Source organism: Stegastes partitus, unplaced genomic scaffold (genome assembly GCF_000690725.1).
Source record: "Stegastes partitus isolate 25-593 unplaced genomic scaffold, Stegastes_partitus-1.0.2 Scaffold272, whole genome shotgun sequence".
Classification (NCBI taxonomy): domain Eukaryota; kingdom Metazoa; phylum Chordata; class Actinopteri; family Pomacentridae; genus Stegastes; species Stegastes partitus.
The window spans coordinates 143,250-162,409 of NW_007578003.1; the positions used below are offsets into that span (position 1 = coordinate 143,250).

General features: G+C 40.3%; 1 protein-coding gene across 1 annotated transcript; it reads right to left on the minus strand.

Moving 5' to 3' along the window:
* Positions 1-2,843: 2,843 nt before the first annotated feature.
* On the minus strand, positions 2,844-18,392 carry cusr (Copper-only SOD repeat protein). The gene is made up of 10 exons (XM_008282441.1): positions 18,130-18,392; positions 13,158-15,240; positions 12,461-12,560; positions 10,630-10,707; positions 9,684-9,785; positions 7,910-8,042; positions 7,654-7,768; positions 5,256-5,380; positions 3,940-4,020; positions 2,844-3,367 (listed from the first exon to the last, which is right to left on the minus strand). Exons 1-10 carry the CDS (start codon positions 18,167-18,169, stop codon positions 3,276-3,278), a joined length of 2,949 nt encoding a protein of 982 aa, XP_008280663.1. The 5' UTR covers positions 18,170-18,392; the 3' UTR covers positions 2,844-3,275.
* Between the last annotated feature and the right edge of the window lie 768 nt (positions 18,393-19,160).

A 19,160-nucleotide genomic window follows, 5' to 3' on the forward strand; every position in this document is an offset into this window, starting at 1 on the left:
GAATTAAAACTGCAGTGTCCAGGAAGGCAGATTAAGACTCAATGCTGTAATTGTAGCCAAAGGGGGATTTATGAATGACTGACTTTTCAGCCAATTATGCACAAAGAGTTTTCTAATTGTTCGACTGATGATAAATGCTCAATTATTGAATTAATCCACATTGTAATCAGGCGTGGCTGTAAAGGACAATGAACAGATACTATGACCAGCACATAGACACTCCTTTGATAAGTGACTGTAGAAGGCCACCTTAATATGCAGCTTTATTCAAAGGACATGAATTCCTGGGTGGCAAGATGGACTGGTGGCATTTTGGAAGCTGCCAATTCAGTTAAGGGCGTACCCAGGCACTTTAATTACCACAACTCCACCAGCTGTTGCCCAAGAAACGGTTTCAGACAGCATGATTCAACAGCAAATCTGCCCCATGATGCTCTGTATGGATGAGATCCTATACACCACAGCATCTACACCAGAATTGGCTATATCCCAGCTGCAAACTGCTTTTAATATTATCCAGTCAAATTTCTTTGACCTAAAACTTGTTTTAAATTCAAGCAAAACCAAATTCACGTTGTTCTCAAATTCCAAGTCAAAACCACAGAACCTGCCTTCAATCACCTCTTCTCAGGGTGCACAGATTGAAATAGTGTCTCAGTATAAATACCTTGGAATTTGAATCGATGACTGTTTCTCCTTCACACCTCACATCCAGCAGATGGCAAAGAGACTAAAACTGAAACTGGGTTTTTACTTTAGAATCAAGTCTTGCCTGTCCTTTGAGGCCAGAAAGAGATTTGTTGCCGCCACTTTTATGTTGGATTATGGAGACACGGTATATATGAATGCTTCCGTTCAAAGCCTGAGTGTTTCAGGTTCAGTGTATCACGGCGCTTTAAGGTTTATCACCAATTTTCAGTATTTTACACATCATTGTTTATTGTACTCTCGTGTTGGATGGTCAGATTTGACCACACGAAGGAAAAAACACTGGCATATTTTAATTTATAAATGTACTTTAGGCCTGCTTCCTCGTTATTTGCAAGTTTTTATTTCTACAAAAGCTCCCAGTGGTTACAGTCTGCGGTCCCAGGATCTGTTGCTACTGTCTGTTCCGAAGGCTAGAACTGAACGGGGACAGAAAGCTTTTAAATTCACTGCAAAAAGACCTGAAACTTCAAGAGCTGGTCTCTTTAAATACTTTTAAAGCAGGGGTGTCCAATCCTGGTCCTCGAGGGCCACAGTCCTGCATGTTTTTCCCTCTTCCAACACACCTGATTTAAATGATCAGGATGGTTATCAGGCTTCTGCAGAGCTTGATGATGAGCTGATCATTTGAATCAGGTGTGTTGGAAGAGGGACACATCTAAAACATGTAGGATTGTGGCCCTCCAGGACCAGGATTGCCCACCCCTGTTTTAAAGTGTTCCTAAATGACTTGGAGGCAGAAACATCAGTCTGTAGATGTTTCGACAGATGATTATTTTGCTAGTTATGTTTCTGATCTCTACTAATATGTTGATTTCTTATCTTCAATATGTAATCGCCATGTATTATGAGTATGATGTCTGTGTGGATGCTGTTGTGACCTTGTCTGTCTGTCAGTTGTGCTGCTGCCTGTCTTGGCCAGGACACTCTTGAAAAAGAGATTTTTAACCTCAGTGAGCCTTTTCCTGGTTAAATAAAAAAAAAATATCCACCAACTTCAAGTCCTTCAGGAAGAAAAAAGGGAAAACGTTCCACAATCCAGCATCAACGACCTCATAAACTCTGCGTCATAGATGTGTGACGCTGCACAATGCAACACACAGACCTGTGATTTCTGGTCTGTGACCCCACTTTTAATCTCCCCTTTATCACTTCCACAACTGTGCAAACTTGGTTGCTTCATGATGTCCATTCTGGTGTAGAGATGCCGTGTGGTAGAACAACAAATACTGATTCCCCTTTGATAAGAACTGAATACGATGTTACATGCTATGTTTACACTTTTGTTCAGTAGACTGTTGATTAATTTGATAATCTTTAAAGCCTTTGTCTTTTCACAGTTTTTGACAGAACTCAGTTTAAATCCCTGTTTTCTGTGTTTGTTTTTTGCTCTTAGCACCGAAGTGGGTAATGAGGTAATAGACTGTTAAAAATGTCACGTGAAAATAAAGTTTTTTGTCTTGTTAACATTGTTCACAAGCTGGTTTTTACAAATAAACAATCCGTGTTATAAACTGAGCATCAGCACCTGGGATCTGCAGTGTATCAATGACCGTCTACAAAAACAAAGATTCAGATTTCAGGAAATTCAAACCTAAAAACCTTGAGGAACCAATTCTTTTAACTTGCAGGGTGAGGCTTTCTGTAACATTATTCTTTTTCAGAGTCAGCCAGTTGGAAGATATATTACAGAAATTATCCAGTATTACAACTTGGAGAGAGAAGCAGACACTTCGTAGTTCTGCTCATTGTAAAGAAGCGTGGACAGACTCACAAAGATGTTGTTTTGATGCACAAAGATAAGTGTTTTTTGGTTACTCGATAACCATAAAGGGACTTGATGCTCTGAATAATAAATAGAACTTAAAGTCACTGCAGAGCTAAAGAGATTAAACAAGTATCCAGGAAGAGAACCATTAAGATAATTTCTGTAATGTAATAGCTCAAAGTATGCTCACCCTTAGGGCTTCAAACTGATCGACATGACTTACAAACTCAACTTTCTTGAGATCAGGTGACACAAACTTAAGCAGTGATAATCTTATTCTCGTACAGTGCAGGACAGAATTGCTGTCTGCATCCGCTGTGTACAGTATTCATTAAATACAAGGACAAAAATGAAACACAATATTGGCAAAAGGTGTAGAAACAGTATTGTATTTTAGCCATAAATTTCCAGATATTTACACAACATTTCACATGAATATATATATAGACAGTGCATACATCAAGAAAAATCTCTGGAGGTCTGAGAACACACAGCATTAACGGAACCCGCTCGTTAATTGGCCCAAATGGATAAAATAAGAGCAAAATCTGTCGTGTAAAAAAATGATGTTTCTATAAAAGCTGATTGTAATGAATGCTTGTTGACTTAATTATTGCCTGATTATTATAAAAAGGAAAATGGGAAGAGCTTTATTGTCTGGCAGAAGTTGTACAGAGAGACAGCTGATTACTTGCTTGATGATCGTTGTATTATTTGGAGGGGGGTCAACATTTCATGAACATATTTACAATTTTCCAATATGTGGATCCATGTATCCCCAGTGACGGTGCGGCTGAAGCTATAAATAAGTTGTCGATGGCAGCAGGCAGGCGGCAGCAAACATCAAGCCAAGGAGGAAGCTTCCTGGCACCAGCGGCAGACCTGCACTTCCTGGAGGCATCAGAGCAGAGAGGTGTGTGAGAGACTGATGGTCTATTGAGATACGACTCTGTGAGTGTACGCGATTATTGTGCTCTGCGAAAGTCTGCTTAAAGGTGATGTGCATGTACACCCCTGTTGAAGCTGTTTAATTTATTAAAAATGCTGCTCTGAGGTGCTCTTAGGAGGTTTAAAAAAAAAAATCTGCTCAGAAGTAATAAAATACATTGCCATAGATTGGTGCAATTTTTACTTCATTGGTGGTTGACGTCTGTGCTCTCCAGGCTTTATACGCCTTATGTTATCGTGTTGCTGGTGATTTAAATGACAGTTTATATGAGATAGCATTTAATATTTTCTATATTTCAACTCTGACATGTGTTTATTGTAATTTTACAAGTGCTAAACTACATAGTCCAGGGTTCATTACCTGCTATGGGGCTGCTTTTCATAAAAATCTAAATTGAAATGTATGTAAAGGATGTCTTAATGTTGTTCTCCCTGAAATGCATTAACAATGTAACAATCCCATTAATAATTTAAAATCCCGTTAAAGCCATGGTTGCAGTATGGAGGACACTTACTTGTGCATGAGTCAGACTCTCTGAAGGGTCCCATCAGCTCGCTGGATTGGACAGAATTCAACAGGTCCGTGCTGACGTTTCCTACGAGACACAAAGTGCCAAAAGTTTAAGACAGTACAAGCTGCAGTAGGGGATTTTTTCTACCTGATAGTTGCTGGAGCAAGATCAACTGCTGTTATTCACTTGTTTTTCCATCATTATGTCAGAAGTCGTGTCAATTATTTGATGAATTCTGGACAATTTTGCAGAATTTTGGTTTCAATTTAGCGATGAATGAAAACCAAAACAAGTGTCATCTGTTTTATTACAGGTGAATTTGCACACATTTTCAGACTCACGCTGTCTGCAAATGATTGTATACATCTTTCAGCTGTACTTAAAAAAATAATCACAGCGAAAAGGGCTTTCTAGGGAATCACTGCAGCAGTGAACTCTTCACCTTGTGGGAGGCTTCTGGGGGCATAAATGGCCGTCCTGTGCTATAGTGTGTGAAACTTTTCTACAGATACTCCCCTGTTTCCCTCTGGGACAGAGGAAGGGACAGAAAATGAGACGCACAGACACTCAGCTCCAGCGTCAGGTTACTGGGCAATTTTTCAGGTTTTCTAAAGATTTTCAATGCCCGTAATTGTTCATTGTACTGATGCCCTGACGCGCTGCTTGCCCAGGTAGATCCTAGGAGCAGCTGAAGGGTTTGCAGACTTCCGTGATGCAACACAGTGTGATTGATTCAGATTATATCACACATGAATTTATTTAAATACTGGTGAATATAGAACCTACTAGTCTAGACCATGACGCTCACATAATCCTGTGTGTTGCCTTTTTTTGTCTGCTATATCTGCTTTAATGCTGTGTCTTTTATTTTTTATTTTGTTTTTGTTTTATTACCACAACTTCTGAAACAGAAACTCCTATGAAAAGGTTAGTAAAGCTTTGGTGAGATGAGTCAGTACGTGGTTCAACAAAGTAAATGCAGCTGTTATGAACTCAGTTATGGCCGGAGTGTGGGAGACCAAACCTCTGTTGAACAGTGCATCATGACCATAATGACACTACACCTTGACAACATCTGTGCTGAGAATTTTAACCACGAGCTGTGTATGCCATTTATATCTTGTTTTGATCAGACGGTGCAGTTTGATATGTTACCTCAGTAGAGCAGAGAAAGTGGAAGTGCATGAGGTGCTTGCTCACTGCCTCATATCATTTTCTCATATTTCTTTTGTTTGTGGTTCTTATGTCATGCAAACACAATGCTGTGTTGATAGTGGAGCTGCTTCTTCTTCTCTTTTTTAAAAAAAAATTTGCTTTACCTGATACCATGAAGCTGACTTGCTGGCAGTTTACTTCATCTACAGGCATGGGAGAACCAGACAAGATGGTGATTCTTGCCCTTCCCACCTGTAGCACTTCTGCAACCCTCCTGCGGAAATCAAACCTGGACATAAACACATTAAAACAGAGTTACTAGTCAGATCTGGAGATGCAATTTAATTAAATTTTTAAACTAATGCTCTCTGTGTGCGACTACAATTTTAATTACATCTCTTCATAATAACGGTTTGAATGACGCATTACTCGTGCAAGAGTCAGGATGTTTTATTGCAGAGGTTCTCAAACTGTTGGAGCCACGACCCCCAAGACAGCATGAGTCTGTGTTCGTGACCCCCCAGTTAGAATCATTAATACCTCATCAGTAATAACTCTGTTGTTCATCACTAATGCGTTAAAATTAGCGTGTTAATTCCACAGATTAATCTCTTTACATTAATTTTCTTTGAAAGAATGATTTGAATTTATTTTGAACAAATGAAAGGCTGCAGGTGGCTCAGTGGATAGCACCGTTAGCGCCTCACAGCTAGAAGGTCGCCGGTTGGCGTCCCGCTGAGGACACCCGGGATCTTCCTGCGTGGAGTCTCCATGTTCTCCCCGTGCAGCGTGGGTTCTCTCCGGGTTCTCCGGCTTCCTCCCACAGTCCAGAAACATGCTGAGGTTAATTGGTGATTGTAAATTGTCCGTAGGTGTGAATGTGAGTGTGCTTGGTTGTCTGTCTCTAAGTGTAGCCCTGTGATAGACTGGTTACCTGTCCAGGTGAACCTGCCTTCCCCCTGAGTCAGCTCGGATAGACTCCGCCCCCTAGTGAGGATTAAGGTGCAGAGATGATGGATGATGCGACCCCCTGAAATGATCTTGGGACCCCCGTGGGGGTCGCGACCCCCAGTTTGAGAACCACTGTTTTATTGCAGTAATAAAAAGCGTGCGTGCCATGAATTCCTGTTTCTCACCTTTACACAATGATCACCTTAAGTTTATATAAATAGTTTGCAAAATGATTTATGGATAATCAATAAATGACTTTTAACGCATAAGCTGGAAATCCAGTCACATAGAAAAGGGTATTTCATGTATTTCCAGCCAGGAGAAAAAAAAAATCCTCGTTAGTTTTGTTTTCATGAAGACAAACACAGACTCTCCCTTACTCCAGGCTACCAGCGACACAATGACATTGCATTCCATAGATGACACTAATAAAAACACTTTAAATATAGATACAAGTGCAGTCGGGGAGAGAGACTGAAAATAAGGGTACTTTCTGTTGGCAGAGCAGGAAGCAGACGTCCTTTTAAGTTGCAGTGCTGTCAATGTATTTTCCACTTGTGGTTACAGGTTGATCTTTTTCCTCAATGGTTTGGATATTTTGTAAAGAACTGGTTTAATGCGTGACAGCGCAGGCAAACATTTCCAGTCTAAAACTATGTAGGAGTGTCTTTTCTCTCCCTACGTCTTCTCCTGTACTGTTCATGCAGATGAAAACAGAAAATTAAAATAAAGACATTCGTTATGCAACAGACTTCTTGCAAGTTGGCCAGTGTTCAGGAGTCTGATTAAAACTTTTGGACTTGCTCATGAATTTCCTACACACCTGCCTCATGAAACAAATATGCAACGAGTTCCTTTTGACTTTTACACAACACCCACATCAAAACATTTCTGACTTATAAAGAGCCAAGCAGCTGAATTACTGGACTGTATTAGTTTTCCAGTTCCTGTTTTAATGTTGGTTCAAACGCCACTGGGTGCATTGCACATCACTGTCTTTATCATAGTTCACAATTAGGCTTTAAGACATGGATCTACGCTAAGATCATTTTAATGGCATTGATTGAGAAGTTCTCCAGGCTTAGTCAATGCCAGATTTGTGCTAAATTACATGCTTTAATTTGACTAACTCGAGCAATTTCAGGTGCCAACTCTGGCCTAAAGTTAGATGAAGTTGTGCCGACATTCAGCTGCAGCCAGTCTTATTCCACCAGTAACGTACATGATTACTGCACTTGTCTGCCAGCGACTTTTGACTTTTTTCACAGCAGGAAACACACAGGTGGAAATAATAACATTAGGGATGGCACTGTTCCCATCAAAGTTCCAGGAAACCACGACACCGTAGCGGCACCCACAACAGCAGGACCGTCCCCTGAGTGGAATGCAAGCATCACTGATACACCTGTGCATTTCCTACGAAGGAATGCCAAAACATCTGCCACGACTGAGAAATTCACATGATACTGTACACACAGGAAGAACATGTCTGTAGATTTTCTTCTAAAAAAAACCCCCTCTAGCAAACAATGGAAGTCTGTTGAGAGATTTATGACTAAACTCTGATGAAAGGGGAATTAATTAGGCAATATACTTTTTTATTACACTCACCGGCTGAAGTTGGTCACAGTGGGAAAGGTCTGCTGTGCCGATGGGGACACTGGGAGGATATCGGCACATGCGATGATGCTGTCTCCGTTCTTCAACACCAGAGATCTGTGGACCACTAAACACACAAACACAAAAAAATCTCAATTACACCTGTTGTGTTCACTTGACTACAATCAGCTAGTTTCTTTGGAGGTGTAAGTCCCAAACTCACACCGTTTTTATTTCTGACCACTGCATTTATTTTCCTTCATTTCACCTGTGTTGTCTCCATTGAGCTGGATGATGCTGTCGGTGTAGAGCTGCCTCTCAGTCAGACTGACATTGCCATGTCTTGTAGAAATCTCCCCCACCACACAGCTCAGCGGGGTTTGCATTGAACAGCTGGAGCTCTGAAGGAGGAAGAGAAAGACAGAAGTGCATTACACATTTACCACAGAAGCATAATTTTGGCAGAAAAAATGTGGCTGGTTGTTCGTGCTCTGACATTTAAGAATTGTGTTTCTATGATTGCAAAAAAAAAAAGAAAAGAAAAACACTTCCTCTTTCAAAACATTGTATTCTATGTTTTGCATGTCCATGATGAGGCAAAACTAAGCTCTGAATTAATGCATATGCAAGTATCTTTGTAACATTTTAGGGAATTACCTATTAACTAACTAACTAACTAACTTAACTGAGATTAAAAGCACGAAAACTGAGACGACTTAGGACGAAGTCTTGCTTTTCTATCATACATACACTATAGTGTATACACGTCATGATCATCCGTGATTATAAGATGAATAATCTAGTGTAACGAATATTGTTCTTATTGTCAGAGCACAGGATGATCCTCTTTATATTCTATCATTGTTCTACACAGCATATATTTCTAAAAATATATCTGTATAGGTCATCTATTCAGCATATGTTGGGAAAATGTAATTTAATCCGTCAATTCAATCCATTTTCTATAGCCGCTTGATCCTAGATAGCGTAACAGTGGGCCTGGACTTCATCTCATCTGACCGTTCCAGTTCGTTGAAGGTATTTTCACTTAATGTCAAGCACAAAACCCAGATGTTATCTTTGTATGAATGATGTTATGAGGGTTTTATCTCCTTAAACTTTGATTAAGATCACCGGAGCATACAGAAGCTACACATTAAAAAAAATAAATACAACACCAAAAAGCATAAGAACCACAAAAAAGACCAAGTATGCAAATTTAAAATTACACTTGAAGAGTTCATTTGCAAAAACAGATAACTCCATCTTCACAAACCTTCAAAAAACCCACTTTTCCTTCGTCTACCCGAGACAATATATCAAATCTACGTTATCTCTACTTTTGCCATGTCTTTCTGTTGAGTCAAATCCACTCAACTTCACTTTGATTGTTGTTATATCAAGCAAATAAAAAAAAGTTTGCTGAAAATTGACAAAAAATTGAGTTATTTGTTTTTGCAAATGAAGTCTTCACTTCTAGCACAGCAGCTTCAAACATGTAGGCAGTCTCTGAAGACCAACAAAACATACGGCATCTGGAAAAATCTTGAATCTCTGCAAATATTTTTCATTTCAGAAGTTCAGTCGAATACAAGATCTCCTACATCATTCAGAATCCATTCTCAGTGCATGTGCAACTGCTAAATATGGACTGCCAGCTTGCCATCTATTGTGAGACAGTCAGGTCCGTTTGTTTTGAACTAGCACTTCATTCCTAATTTAAGACTTTCAAGTTGCTCGTCCTGAAAATCTGCGATCAGAACCGTCACCTGATGAGAGTTTCTCGTACTTTTTACTGAAAGTAACTAAAAACACTCTTATTGCCATATTTGGTGACCCCAGTTAGTGTGGTGTAGTTAACATTTTGGGAACCTTTGATAACTTCCTTAAATTCACCAAAGGTCTTACCGCCAGACTACATCTATTTTTTCATTCACTTTCATTCTTTTTCTCTGTTTCTCTTTTCTTTTGACATGGACGATTTCAACCAATAAGCACACAAAATGAAGACAAGATTATAGAAAAGACGACATCGATCTCACCATTGACGTCATGTTGAAGGGATTGAACGTGCTTCCCACACTGCTGCACTGGCCGTTTGCACCTGTACGATTGATTGCGATGAACAGGGAGGCCTCAGTTGCCTTCAGGCAGAAATAAAATGCAAATGTGAGCGTGAATTGTTCTTATGCATCTTCATGTGAATAATAATGAACAGAAACACAGAGAAATATGATGAGGAACACACACACCTTAACACCAAACACACATTTTAGACACCCGTTTATAAAAATCAGTATCTGGCCTCTTAAATCTGCTTGCAACCCTCACTGCAGGGAGTCAATCACACATATCATTAAAATCAAGAAAACAACAGTGCAAAGGAATTTTATTTTTAGAAATGTATGACAGGAAATTAGTGTATCACTGCATAAAAACCACAGCTACTATCAACCTGAATATCTATGTCTTGCAGCTGTTTCAAGATTACGGATGCAAAATGGATTGCAGAGGCTCAATCGCACACATTTTGCTTATAATCAAGAAAACAACAGCATCAGGAAAACTTTGTTACTAAAATAGGGCAGGAAGTTGTTTTATTGCTGCATGAAAAAAAAACCCAGTTACTATCACCTTGGATATCTATGTCTTGCAATTGTTTCAAGATTGCGGATGCAAAATGGATCCCACCTCTGATACGGTGTTTCTAAGTCAAACTTAATCTGACACGCTTTTATTTCCTGATCATTTTTCATGTGTAATCCGCCCAGCGATGCACACCCGACCGCAGAGGTGTCACATATCCTGTAACATTTTCTTGCCAGTTTTTTTCTGCAGAGGCTTTAAGGTTTTAAGACTTACGTGGAAATGCGTTTAGTTTTGTAGTTGCTGAACGGTGATATCTGATTTTTTGTTATAATGTCTAACATAAATGGTTTGACACATTTCACACACACACATGTGTACAGTGCATAGAGCCTCACTTACATTGATTCTTGCAGATGACTGAAGGTTCACCTCCAGCGTAGTATCACCGCCGCTTCCATCCAGAAACGTCTGTTGGTACTGAGGGTGAGAAAAATCAAAGAGTCCATCATTAGCAGACAATTAAAAAGACTGAACTTGATGTGTAGTGTGCTAGTTTAACCAGAAGCAGTGCAGATTTGTAGGTATTGCACACTGATTGGCATTCTTACACTTGCTTTGTGACTCTCTTAATTAGCCTGAGCAGAACTCGTAGATACTATTGACTGATTGCGTTTCCTCACTAACATCGTCCTCTTTGCAATATAGGCTTCCCAGAGATATTACAAGCTCCTTTCCATAGATGCAGTGCAGCGCTCAGCATGGGGCCTCTGGAGGGCAGCTGACAGAGACAGCTGTTCCCTCGGTGAGCTTCCTGGTTCAGGGAGTCTGTATGTTCCTTCAGCCAGCAGATGGATGCTAAGCTAAGCTAATGATCCAGCCCCTTCTTCCCGTTGCTCCCTGTCGCAGGGCGTCACAGGCGTAATGAATTCACTGTCTGTCCAGAGCAGCAGAAATACTCTGTCATGTTTTTGTGGCAGCTTGGCTCCTAATAATCTGTCACGGGCTGGGTGAGTTTAACTTGAAAGGATTACACAGTCATCCATAGGACAAATTCTGACCTCTTTGGAGTGAGGAAATGCTCTCATTCCATCCCATCCATTTCTTTCTATGAAACAGACTTTTGCACTGTTTTAGTTTATCTATATAAAGAAGAAGCTAAGCATTGGATAGCTGAGTTAAGCTTCTCGAAGATAACTGCTGGTGTGTGCTACCAATAGATAAATACGATCTTTGGGATGTGGTTTATGGGAGGAGAGCAGCTGTTGTCTTTCTTTAAGGGGAACTCCACATGATTTTACACAATGAATTCTTAAAGGTCTCAGGAAGTACTCCTGCATATGTGAAGAAGGAAGTTGAAGAGAGACCTTTGGACTCCTGAGGGAGAAATTCCCTCAAGTGACACCACTTCAAGTGACATTAGATAGAAGTGAGCTCACCAGATCGCTACAGCACACTCCCCCATATCTGCTTGAGGCTTGACGCTCAGAGCCACATTAAACACAGCAAGCATTGCTTTTTATTATGCGTAAGACAATTTTACAGGACTACAATGAGCTGAGCTGCTCCTACTCTTGCTGCCAAAACAAAAACATATCATAAAAATGTGTCATTTTATTTTTTCACACTTTATCAGACACTTTTAAATTCTTGTATATTTGTTATAACTGAGATTTTGTGTACACTGTAATAAATTACTGTAATAAAATTCAGCCAAATTCAAACAGTTGTGTACTGTTTTTCCACAATACAGTTAAAATTGGATGCATTTTTTTGGATCCAAAAACAAGAAAAATCAACAACAGCAAGCGTGAAATGGACAAAAAGTTTCTGCATTACAGCTCAAGAAAGTCTGTCTCGACTGGCGATATGATTTAGGCAGAAAAGAGTAGACTATTTTTTTTATTAGGTTAAATAGTTTGAACTTGGTTTCTAAAATATTTTTCATCGACAACAAGTGACCACACATTGCTGCCTTTGAATAAATATTGCCGATCCATAATAATGTAACTTGTCTTATCCTTTATACGTCATTGTTTTAATTACAAATATTAAAGACATTTTGTTATTTATGGTGTATAGATGCAATTCACAGCAGTGTTATATGCTTTTTTTAAAACAAAATGTCATTATTTACAGGTAACTACAGTCACAGTTATTGCTGATCAAAGTGGCAACACAATGTAAAACAGTAAAGACATGAGTCACAGACTTTAATTCTTGTGGTTCTTACCAGTGTGACTGTCCCGTTCACTGTACCGTTGAAAACAGCCCTGGCCGTAATGAACTGTCCATCTGTATTTCTTTCAGCCGTTATGTTAGCACACCTCATTCTGCAGAGGAAAGGCACACAATGAAAAGAGTTGGGAATGACTCAAAAACACAATTAAGATGAGCAACACATACAAATCCTGCAGGTTTAACCCTGAGGATTCTGTCCATTATGGTATTTTGTTGAGTCATTCTATATGAGTGAGGAAGATTATCTATGCATTATAACACAACACAAAGATAAAATGGCTCAGTGACGTCCCACACAGGCTGCCAGAGTTTGTTTTGGTGCCTGAGGCCTGCTTATAGTGGTGAAGCTTAGATTTCTGCAGACATCAGTGACAATACAAACCTTTTTAGCTATTAGAGTTTTTAGCATTTTCTGTATGCGCCTTCTTAATCTCAAATAAAGTACATATCTGGTGATAAATACTTCCTCTTTATTTACAACAATTATCAAGAAGTGATGTTGTAAGAAAAATGTCAGTGGCTGCAGCAGAGTAGTTGCTATGCAAACCCTTTCTTTTTTAAAACAAAACAAAACAAAAAAAGAACCTGTGGTTGTTACCCTGCATGTCAAAATTTTACTTCCACCTTGTGTCATGTTTGTTTCTCTTTCTCTAAAAAGAACAAAAGCATTAATTCATACAGGTTCTCACCTTGATCCATTGGTGTAGTGAACCACTATTGATCTTCCCACGACGCTGTAGGGTCCAGTCATTGGCATGTTAGTGTCCATGTAGACAGCATCAAAGTCGTTTTGGCCAGTCAGCAGCCCAAACTTCCCACTAATGTCTCCAATCTCATATTGGTCTACAGTGCCATTTCCAGGTGGGGGGGAGTTTGATATGTTCCATCTCAGCGGGTTGTAGTGGCCCTGGATGTTTGCATTTGAGCAGGGCTCTACGGTGCCAGGTTTGAGGGGCAATATGTGGACATGGTAACCTCCAGCTAAGGAGCTCAGGTTCATCAAGGACACGTTTATGGTTGTGGGGCCTTGTGGGATGGACTGGGAGAACTGCACCTGGCCATCGGACATTTCAGGGCCGAGCCAGCTGCCTAATCTAGCTCTGGGGACTCGCACCATGGTGACATTGGCACAAGCAATCCTTGGCCCTCCTCTATCTGCCTGATGGATGACCACAGAACGGCCAATGATGCCTGACCCAGGCACCCAGGAAGTGACATCAGTGAAAAAGTATTTTGCTTCCACTCCTCCTATGTTGGTGCCAAGATCAATGGTTCTGTATTTGCTGGAGAAGTCTCCCACCTCACAGGATAAGGGAGCAGATGTGCCACAGTGGAGGGCGTAACTAATGTCTTCTGTGCTGATGTTAAAGGGGTTCCAGTGACCTCTTGTTGAGCTGCAGCGGTTTTCGTCATCATCTCTCTCGGAGCTAATGGGATCAGTGTGAACATGCCAGTTGTGGTTTCTGGTTGGTGTCATTGTGGGGTTTCCATAGGCGAGATCCAGAAAGATGGATACATCAGACAGAGGGTTGCTCACCAGCTGAGTGAACCAGATCACGCCAACCACAGGGCTCTGAAATACGGCTCTGCCTACTGCCACTTCACCAGGATAGCCGATGCTGGCGCAAACATACCTGGCACCATCTGTTAGGTGAATCACAACCGAGCGACCGACGATGCTGTTCCGTCCAAACAGAGGGAGATGGAAGTCTGTGAACTTCGCATCCACTGCATTTAGACCTGCTAGGGACATGTGCTTGGCACTGAGGTCCCCCACCTCATACATGTCATGTGTTGACCCAGGCCCGTTTGGATATGTTGGGGCACTAGTGTTGAGACCAAATGGATTCCAGTGCCCACCCACATTATCGTTTGAACATAGGCTTGATGAATTTGTTCCGAGTAAAGGGACAGGAAATTTGTGGACATGGTAGGGACCAACTCTGCTCCGTAGATTGGTCAGGTTCACTCTCAACTCTGTCACATCAAACGGGGAAGCCTGACGGAAGCTGAAGTATCCTCTGATCCCTTTCATATTCAAGACGGCGCTCACCTGTTTCTCTGCCACAGTGTAAATCTGAGCACACTGGTAACTTGACCCCACGCGGAGGAGAAGAAAGCTATTTGCGGCGTTGAGGCTGGTGAGGTCCAGACGTGATTTCTGAAATTGCAAAGGAGTGCCAACGTTTACGACTCCCAGACTGGTCAAAGCTGAAGTATCTAAGCTTCCGAGTAGCACGTCGCAGCTTGCAGCACTACTTGTAGATACACGGAGTGTGATGTTAGTTTGTGAGGCATTGACCTGACCGATTGTCATGAGGTCTGAAAGAAGTCTGGGGCTGCTGTTTCCTCTGTTTGAACGGATGTAAACGTTACCCGCGATGGACCCGGTGAACCTGGCCTGACGAGTCAAGAGCGTCTGACCTTGACTTACAACCGCGCATACTTTAGTGCCATTACACGTCTGCAAAGTCAGAGAGAAGTCATCCAAGTTACTTCTGTTTTCAAAGAGGCGCGACACATTAACGGAGGAGGATGAGACGGGGTTAGCTGTGAAGTTGAAAATGCTGGAGCCGATATTTGCTTCAGAACAGGGTTGGGCAAAGTGGCCGTACATGACAGGGAACTCGCTGAGGGAAAAGGTAACTGAAGCACAGGAACCGGCACCAGACACATTGACTGTGGCAACCTGGTTGTCTGAGTCAAACTGCACCTGCCCCATGACTCCACCCATGTTGAACGGTGCCAGAAACTGAACACAGGAGATGGAATCTGAAAAGGACAACAAGGAGGAGCCAATGATAGTGATCTGAGTTAGTGCACATGTCAGTTGATCTATCATCTGAACAGTCTTTTGAATTAAAAGGATTCTGCAGAAACTTAAGATGCCTTTTTGAATCTCCAGTTTCTTGTGTTTCTCAATCCTACCGCACTATCAGCACATACAGTTGAAACCAGAAGTTTACATACACTGTATAAAAAGACATAACCTTCTTTATTCCCTCCCTATCTGATATTAAATCAGACTAAACTTTTCCTGTTTTAGGTCAGTTAGGATTACCAAAATTATTTATTTGATAAATGCCAGAATAATGAGACAGGGAATTTTTAATATTTTTTTTTTACTTTCTTCAAAATCAAAAATTTACACACACTAAGACTGAGGTACACTTGTGCTGTCTAATCAGCATCTTGATATGCCACTCCTGTTAGGTAGATGGATTATCCCAGCAAAGGAGAAGGCTCTCCAACACAGATTTAGACACATTTGTGAGCAATATTTGAGAGAAATAGGCCGTTTGTGTACATAGAAAAAGTCTCAGATCTAAGAGTTCAGCTCATGAAAATTGGGAGCAAAAGCAAAATTGTTTCGATTTTTGTTCAGTGTAAGTTAAAGTTTGGACCACAACTGTTTTCTGAACTCCAGATTCTGCTTGTATGTACACATCTTAGAATAAAATTTAAAGAAAGCATGATAAACTTTGCTTCCCTTCCCCAGGAGTTAAATGTTTTCCCTTCTGGTGTCTCTCAAGGTCAAGCATCCGAAATAAGTAAAGAACATTTTTTAAGAGGCACTTGAACGTCCTGAAGCAGAACACAAACTTCTCTTCACTGTGAAAACAATCTGCATGCATCCACACAATCAGTTCCACACCCCTTTTTTTTGGCTGCATTACGTAAATATAACGCTTTATACTGTATCAGCATTTTATGGAAAGTGTTTGCTGCGTGATCTTAACTTCCATAGAATTATTAAGTGTTCCTGTTCACACACCACACAAAAAGCACAACATGTGGCTGTCTTTTTCAGTTCCTAATATTATTGTTGCATAATAACAAAAACCAATGAGATTACCGGTCCTTTTATCAATCGCTTTTTGTGATCTGCTTACTTTCATTTGTTGAGTTTTTTTTGCTGCTTTTCATTTGATCTTGCTGCAGTGTCTCGGTGCAGTGACTGTTTTATCCCCAGGATAAACTAAAATTTAATTTAAACTACTCTTAAGCATTGAAAGAAATTCAAATTATATACAGCATGTGCACACATTTGAGCCACAGAGGAAAAAATATCACAGCGCACAATGCACCATGTGCCAAAGTATACATATCTATCATTCATCACAGTAATACTGATATTGGTGTTTTCATTCATCAATTCTGACTCTCTTCTGTTAACTAATGAATACAAACTAACATTTAGGCGACTGCCAAACTTTCATTCATACAAATTTAAAAAGCAAAAGCAATCAGAGGAGAATCAATGGCTGCTGCTGAAGATTTGAAGTTTTTTAAAAGTTTTTTTTTTTTTTAAAGTAGCTTAAACACCAGAAACACTCACAGTTTAAGTGGTGTGACATCAAACAACTTATCAAGTTGAACATTCTTTCTAAAGCCCAAAAAGCACTGAAGCAGTGATTACAAATACCTTTTAAGAGTTTGAAAAAAACCCCAAAAACCCAGACTGAAGTAATACAACAAAGTACAAAAGCTGGTTCAAAAAAAATTTGAAGTCAAAAGTCACTGAAAAGGTCCAAAACTGGGCAGACTGAATGATTGAAATGGAATAATAATAATAATAATAATAATAAGCATTCATTTTTCAATTTCACGTATTTAACAATGCAACAATGTTTGCATGGTTGGATGCCACATTAATGGCAGCAAAGTAATTACAGACAATCATTTAATCAGCATGACAACAGAATGACTATTAAAAATGATGCCATAGACGCCCTTTAGTTTCTGTTCTTGTTAACATTTTATATATAGCAGCAAGTTTCATTTCTGTCTGTCTGTGTCTGTCCACCTGTATGGCAGTTGAAGTGAGACTTAATAGTGGAAATGCTGCTTTCACAATGTGACTACGACCTGTTGGCATTTCTCTTTGAACTCTAGTGATACGAAGACAGTGCATTAAGACATAATGTTTGTTATTTATAGTGAGACTATGTTACCTCACTCAGAGGCATCAATCCCATCGCTTTGGACCTGTAGTCCAAAGGTTGTAAAATGGATCAATCACTATGCTGGAGAGCAGAGCCTTGACTAGCACCACTGCAAAACAGCTGCTTGCTTTCACTGTATAAACTGTGATAAACTGGAGTAAACCTTAATCCTGGATCAAGGTCTTTTTTGTGAGCCAAATTTTTTGTGACAGAAAACGTAGTATTTCCCTAAATTTGAATTTGATCTGGTAAAATCTCTAATTGCTTGCACAAAATGGTAGGGAGATGGTAACTTGTATGTTACTTAATGCAGGACACCAATAATTGGCCAATTGAAATGCAGCATGCAGGATGTGGTGTGCCGCACATTAGGGAGCTTAGTCTCAAGTTTTGTAATTAAGTTTCATTAATAAAACTGAGCCGGTGCAAGTGAGGTGAGGTGCTGCACAACTCGTCTTGAAACCGGTTAAAAAATCAAAAGAATGATAGAGCTTTGAAACCGAACTCTGGCCTCGTGCCAATGAGTAACAAGACTGTGCTAATAAACTACTAAACGCAACCTTTAAAAAAGAGGTGAACTGTAGGAAGAAAACCTGCACATTTTCTATAAAACCCCTCGCATACACATGAGACAGCTCAATACATTAATTGCCCACAACGTGCATGCGGCTTCACTGCAAAAGTCAAAGACAGAAAAAAAAAAAAAAATACTCACCTAGCAAAAAAAGCAGCAGGGCAGCTGGTAGAAGGCACATGTTGGCAGATGTGTGCAAGACACACAGCAAACAGGAAAAGATATGTTTAGACTCTCACCGCAGTCACATAAACTCTGACTAAGGGTTGCAGGTAGGAACAAAAAACAGTCACAGCAGAAGAAGTTCAGTGACAGAAAAATGATGGAGCGACTGTCTGAGTGTGCCCTCTGAGAAGATGTCATGTGAGACTGGTTTTTTAAGTGTGCAGCCTCCCTTATGCTTCTGTTTTTTTTAGGCCTGGTCATGTCTCTGTCAGCCTGTGATTGGCCAACGGGGCGACAGTGGCTCACGTATGAAGGTTAGAGGGGGGAGGAAGAATATTTGGCAGCCTGCATGGGTGGAGGAAGCCTGTCCCTGCCGTGGCCAGGGAAAAAAAATATAGACAGAAGAAAGCACTTGTTGATTGTAGTGCACTCTGTTGGGCTCAGACAGCAATGTATTCATCTCCCAGTGATGTTTGTTGAATGAATATACGAATGAATCTTCCTCAGGTGGTTGAGCTGAAAGTGAATTCAGACAGTTTTATGTTTAGTAATATTAGATTACAAGTTGTGCAACACAGTATATTATAATAGACATATTTAAAATGACAAACTCGCTTCAGCAACTTTAGGAATATTTGCAAATATATTAGTGTATTTACACCGATTTTTAAGAAATGCTTCAACTTCAGCTTGAAGTAAAGAGGCAGACGTTTGACACACAGGTCAGAGAAACACAAAGATGACAGTGAATAGTAGAGATTTTTAGGCAAAACTCAATATAAAAAGTATGCAAACAAACTGCAGAAAATGAGCTTAACCTTTCGGTGGCGACATGAATAGGTTCTGAGAATCAACCTGGCAGAGAGACCTCGCAACTTCTTGTTTATTCTGCTCTTTGAAAAATAATCCTGTTCCTACAATCTACATTTTGATTCCCCCTTTATTTCTGCCTCTTCCTCTTTCTTGTCACAGACTATGCCTTAGCTGTCCTTGTGACAAAGTTGAGT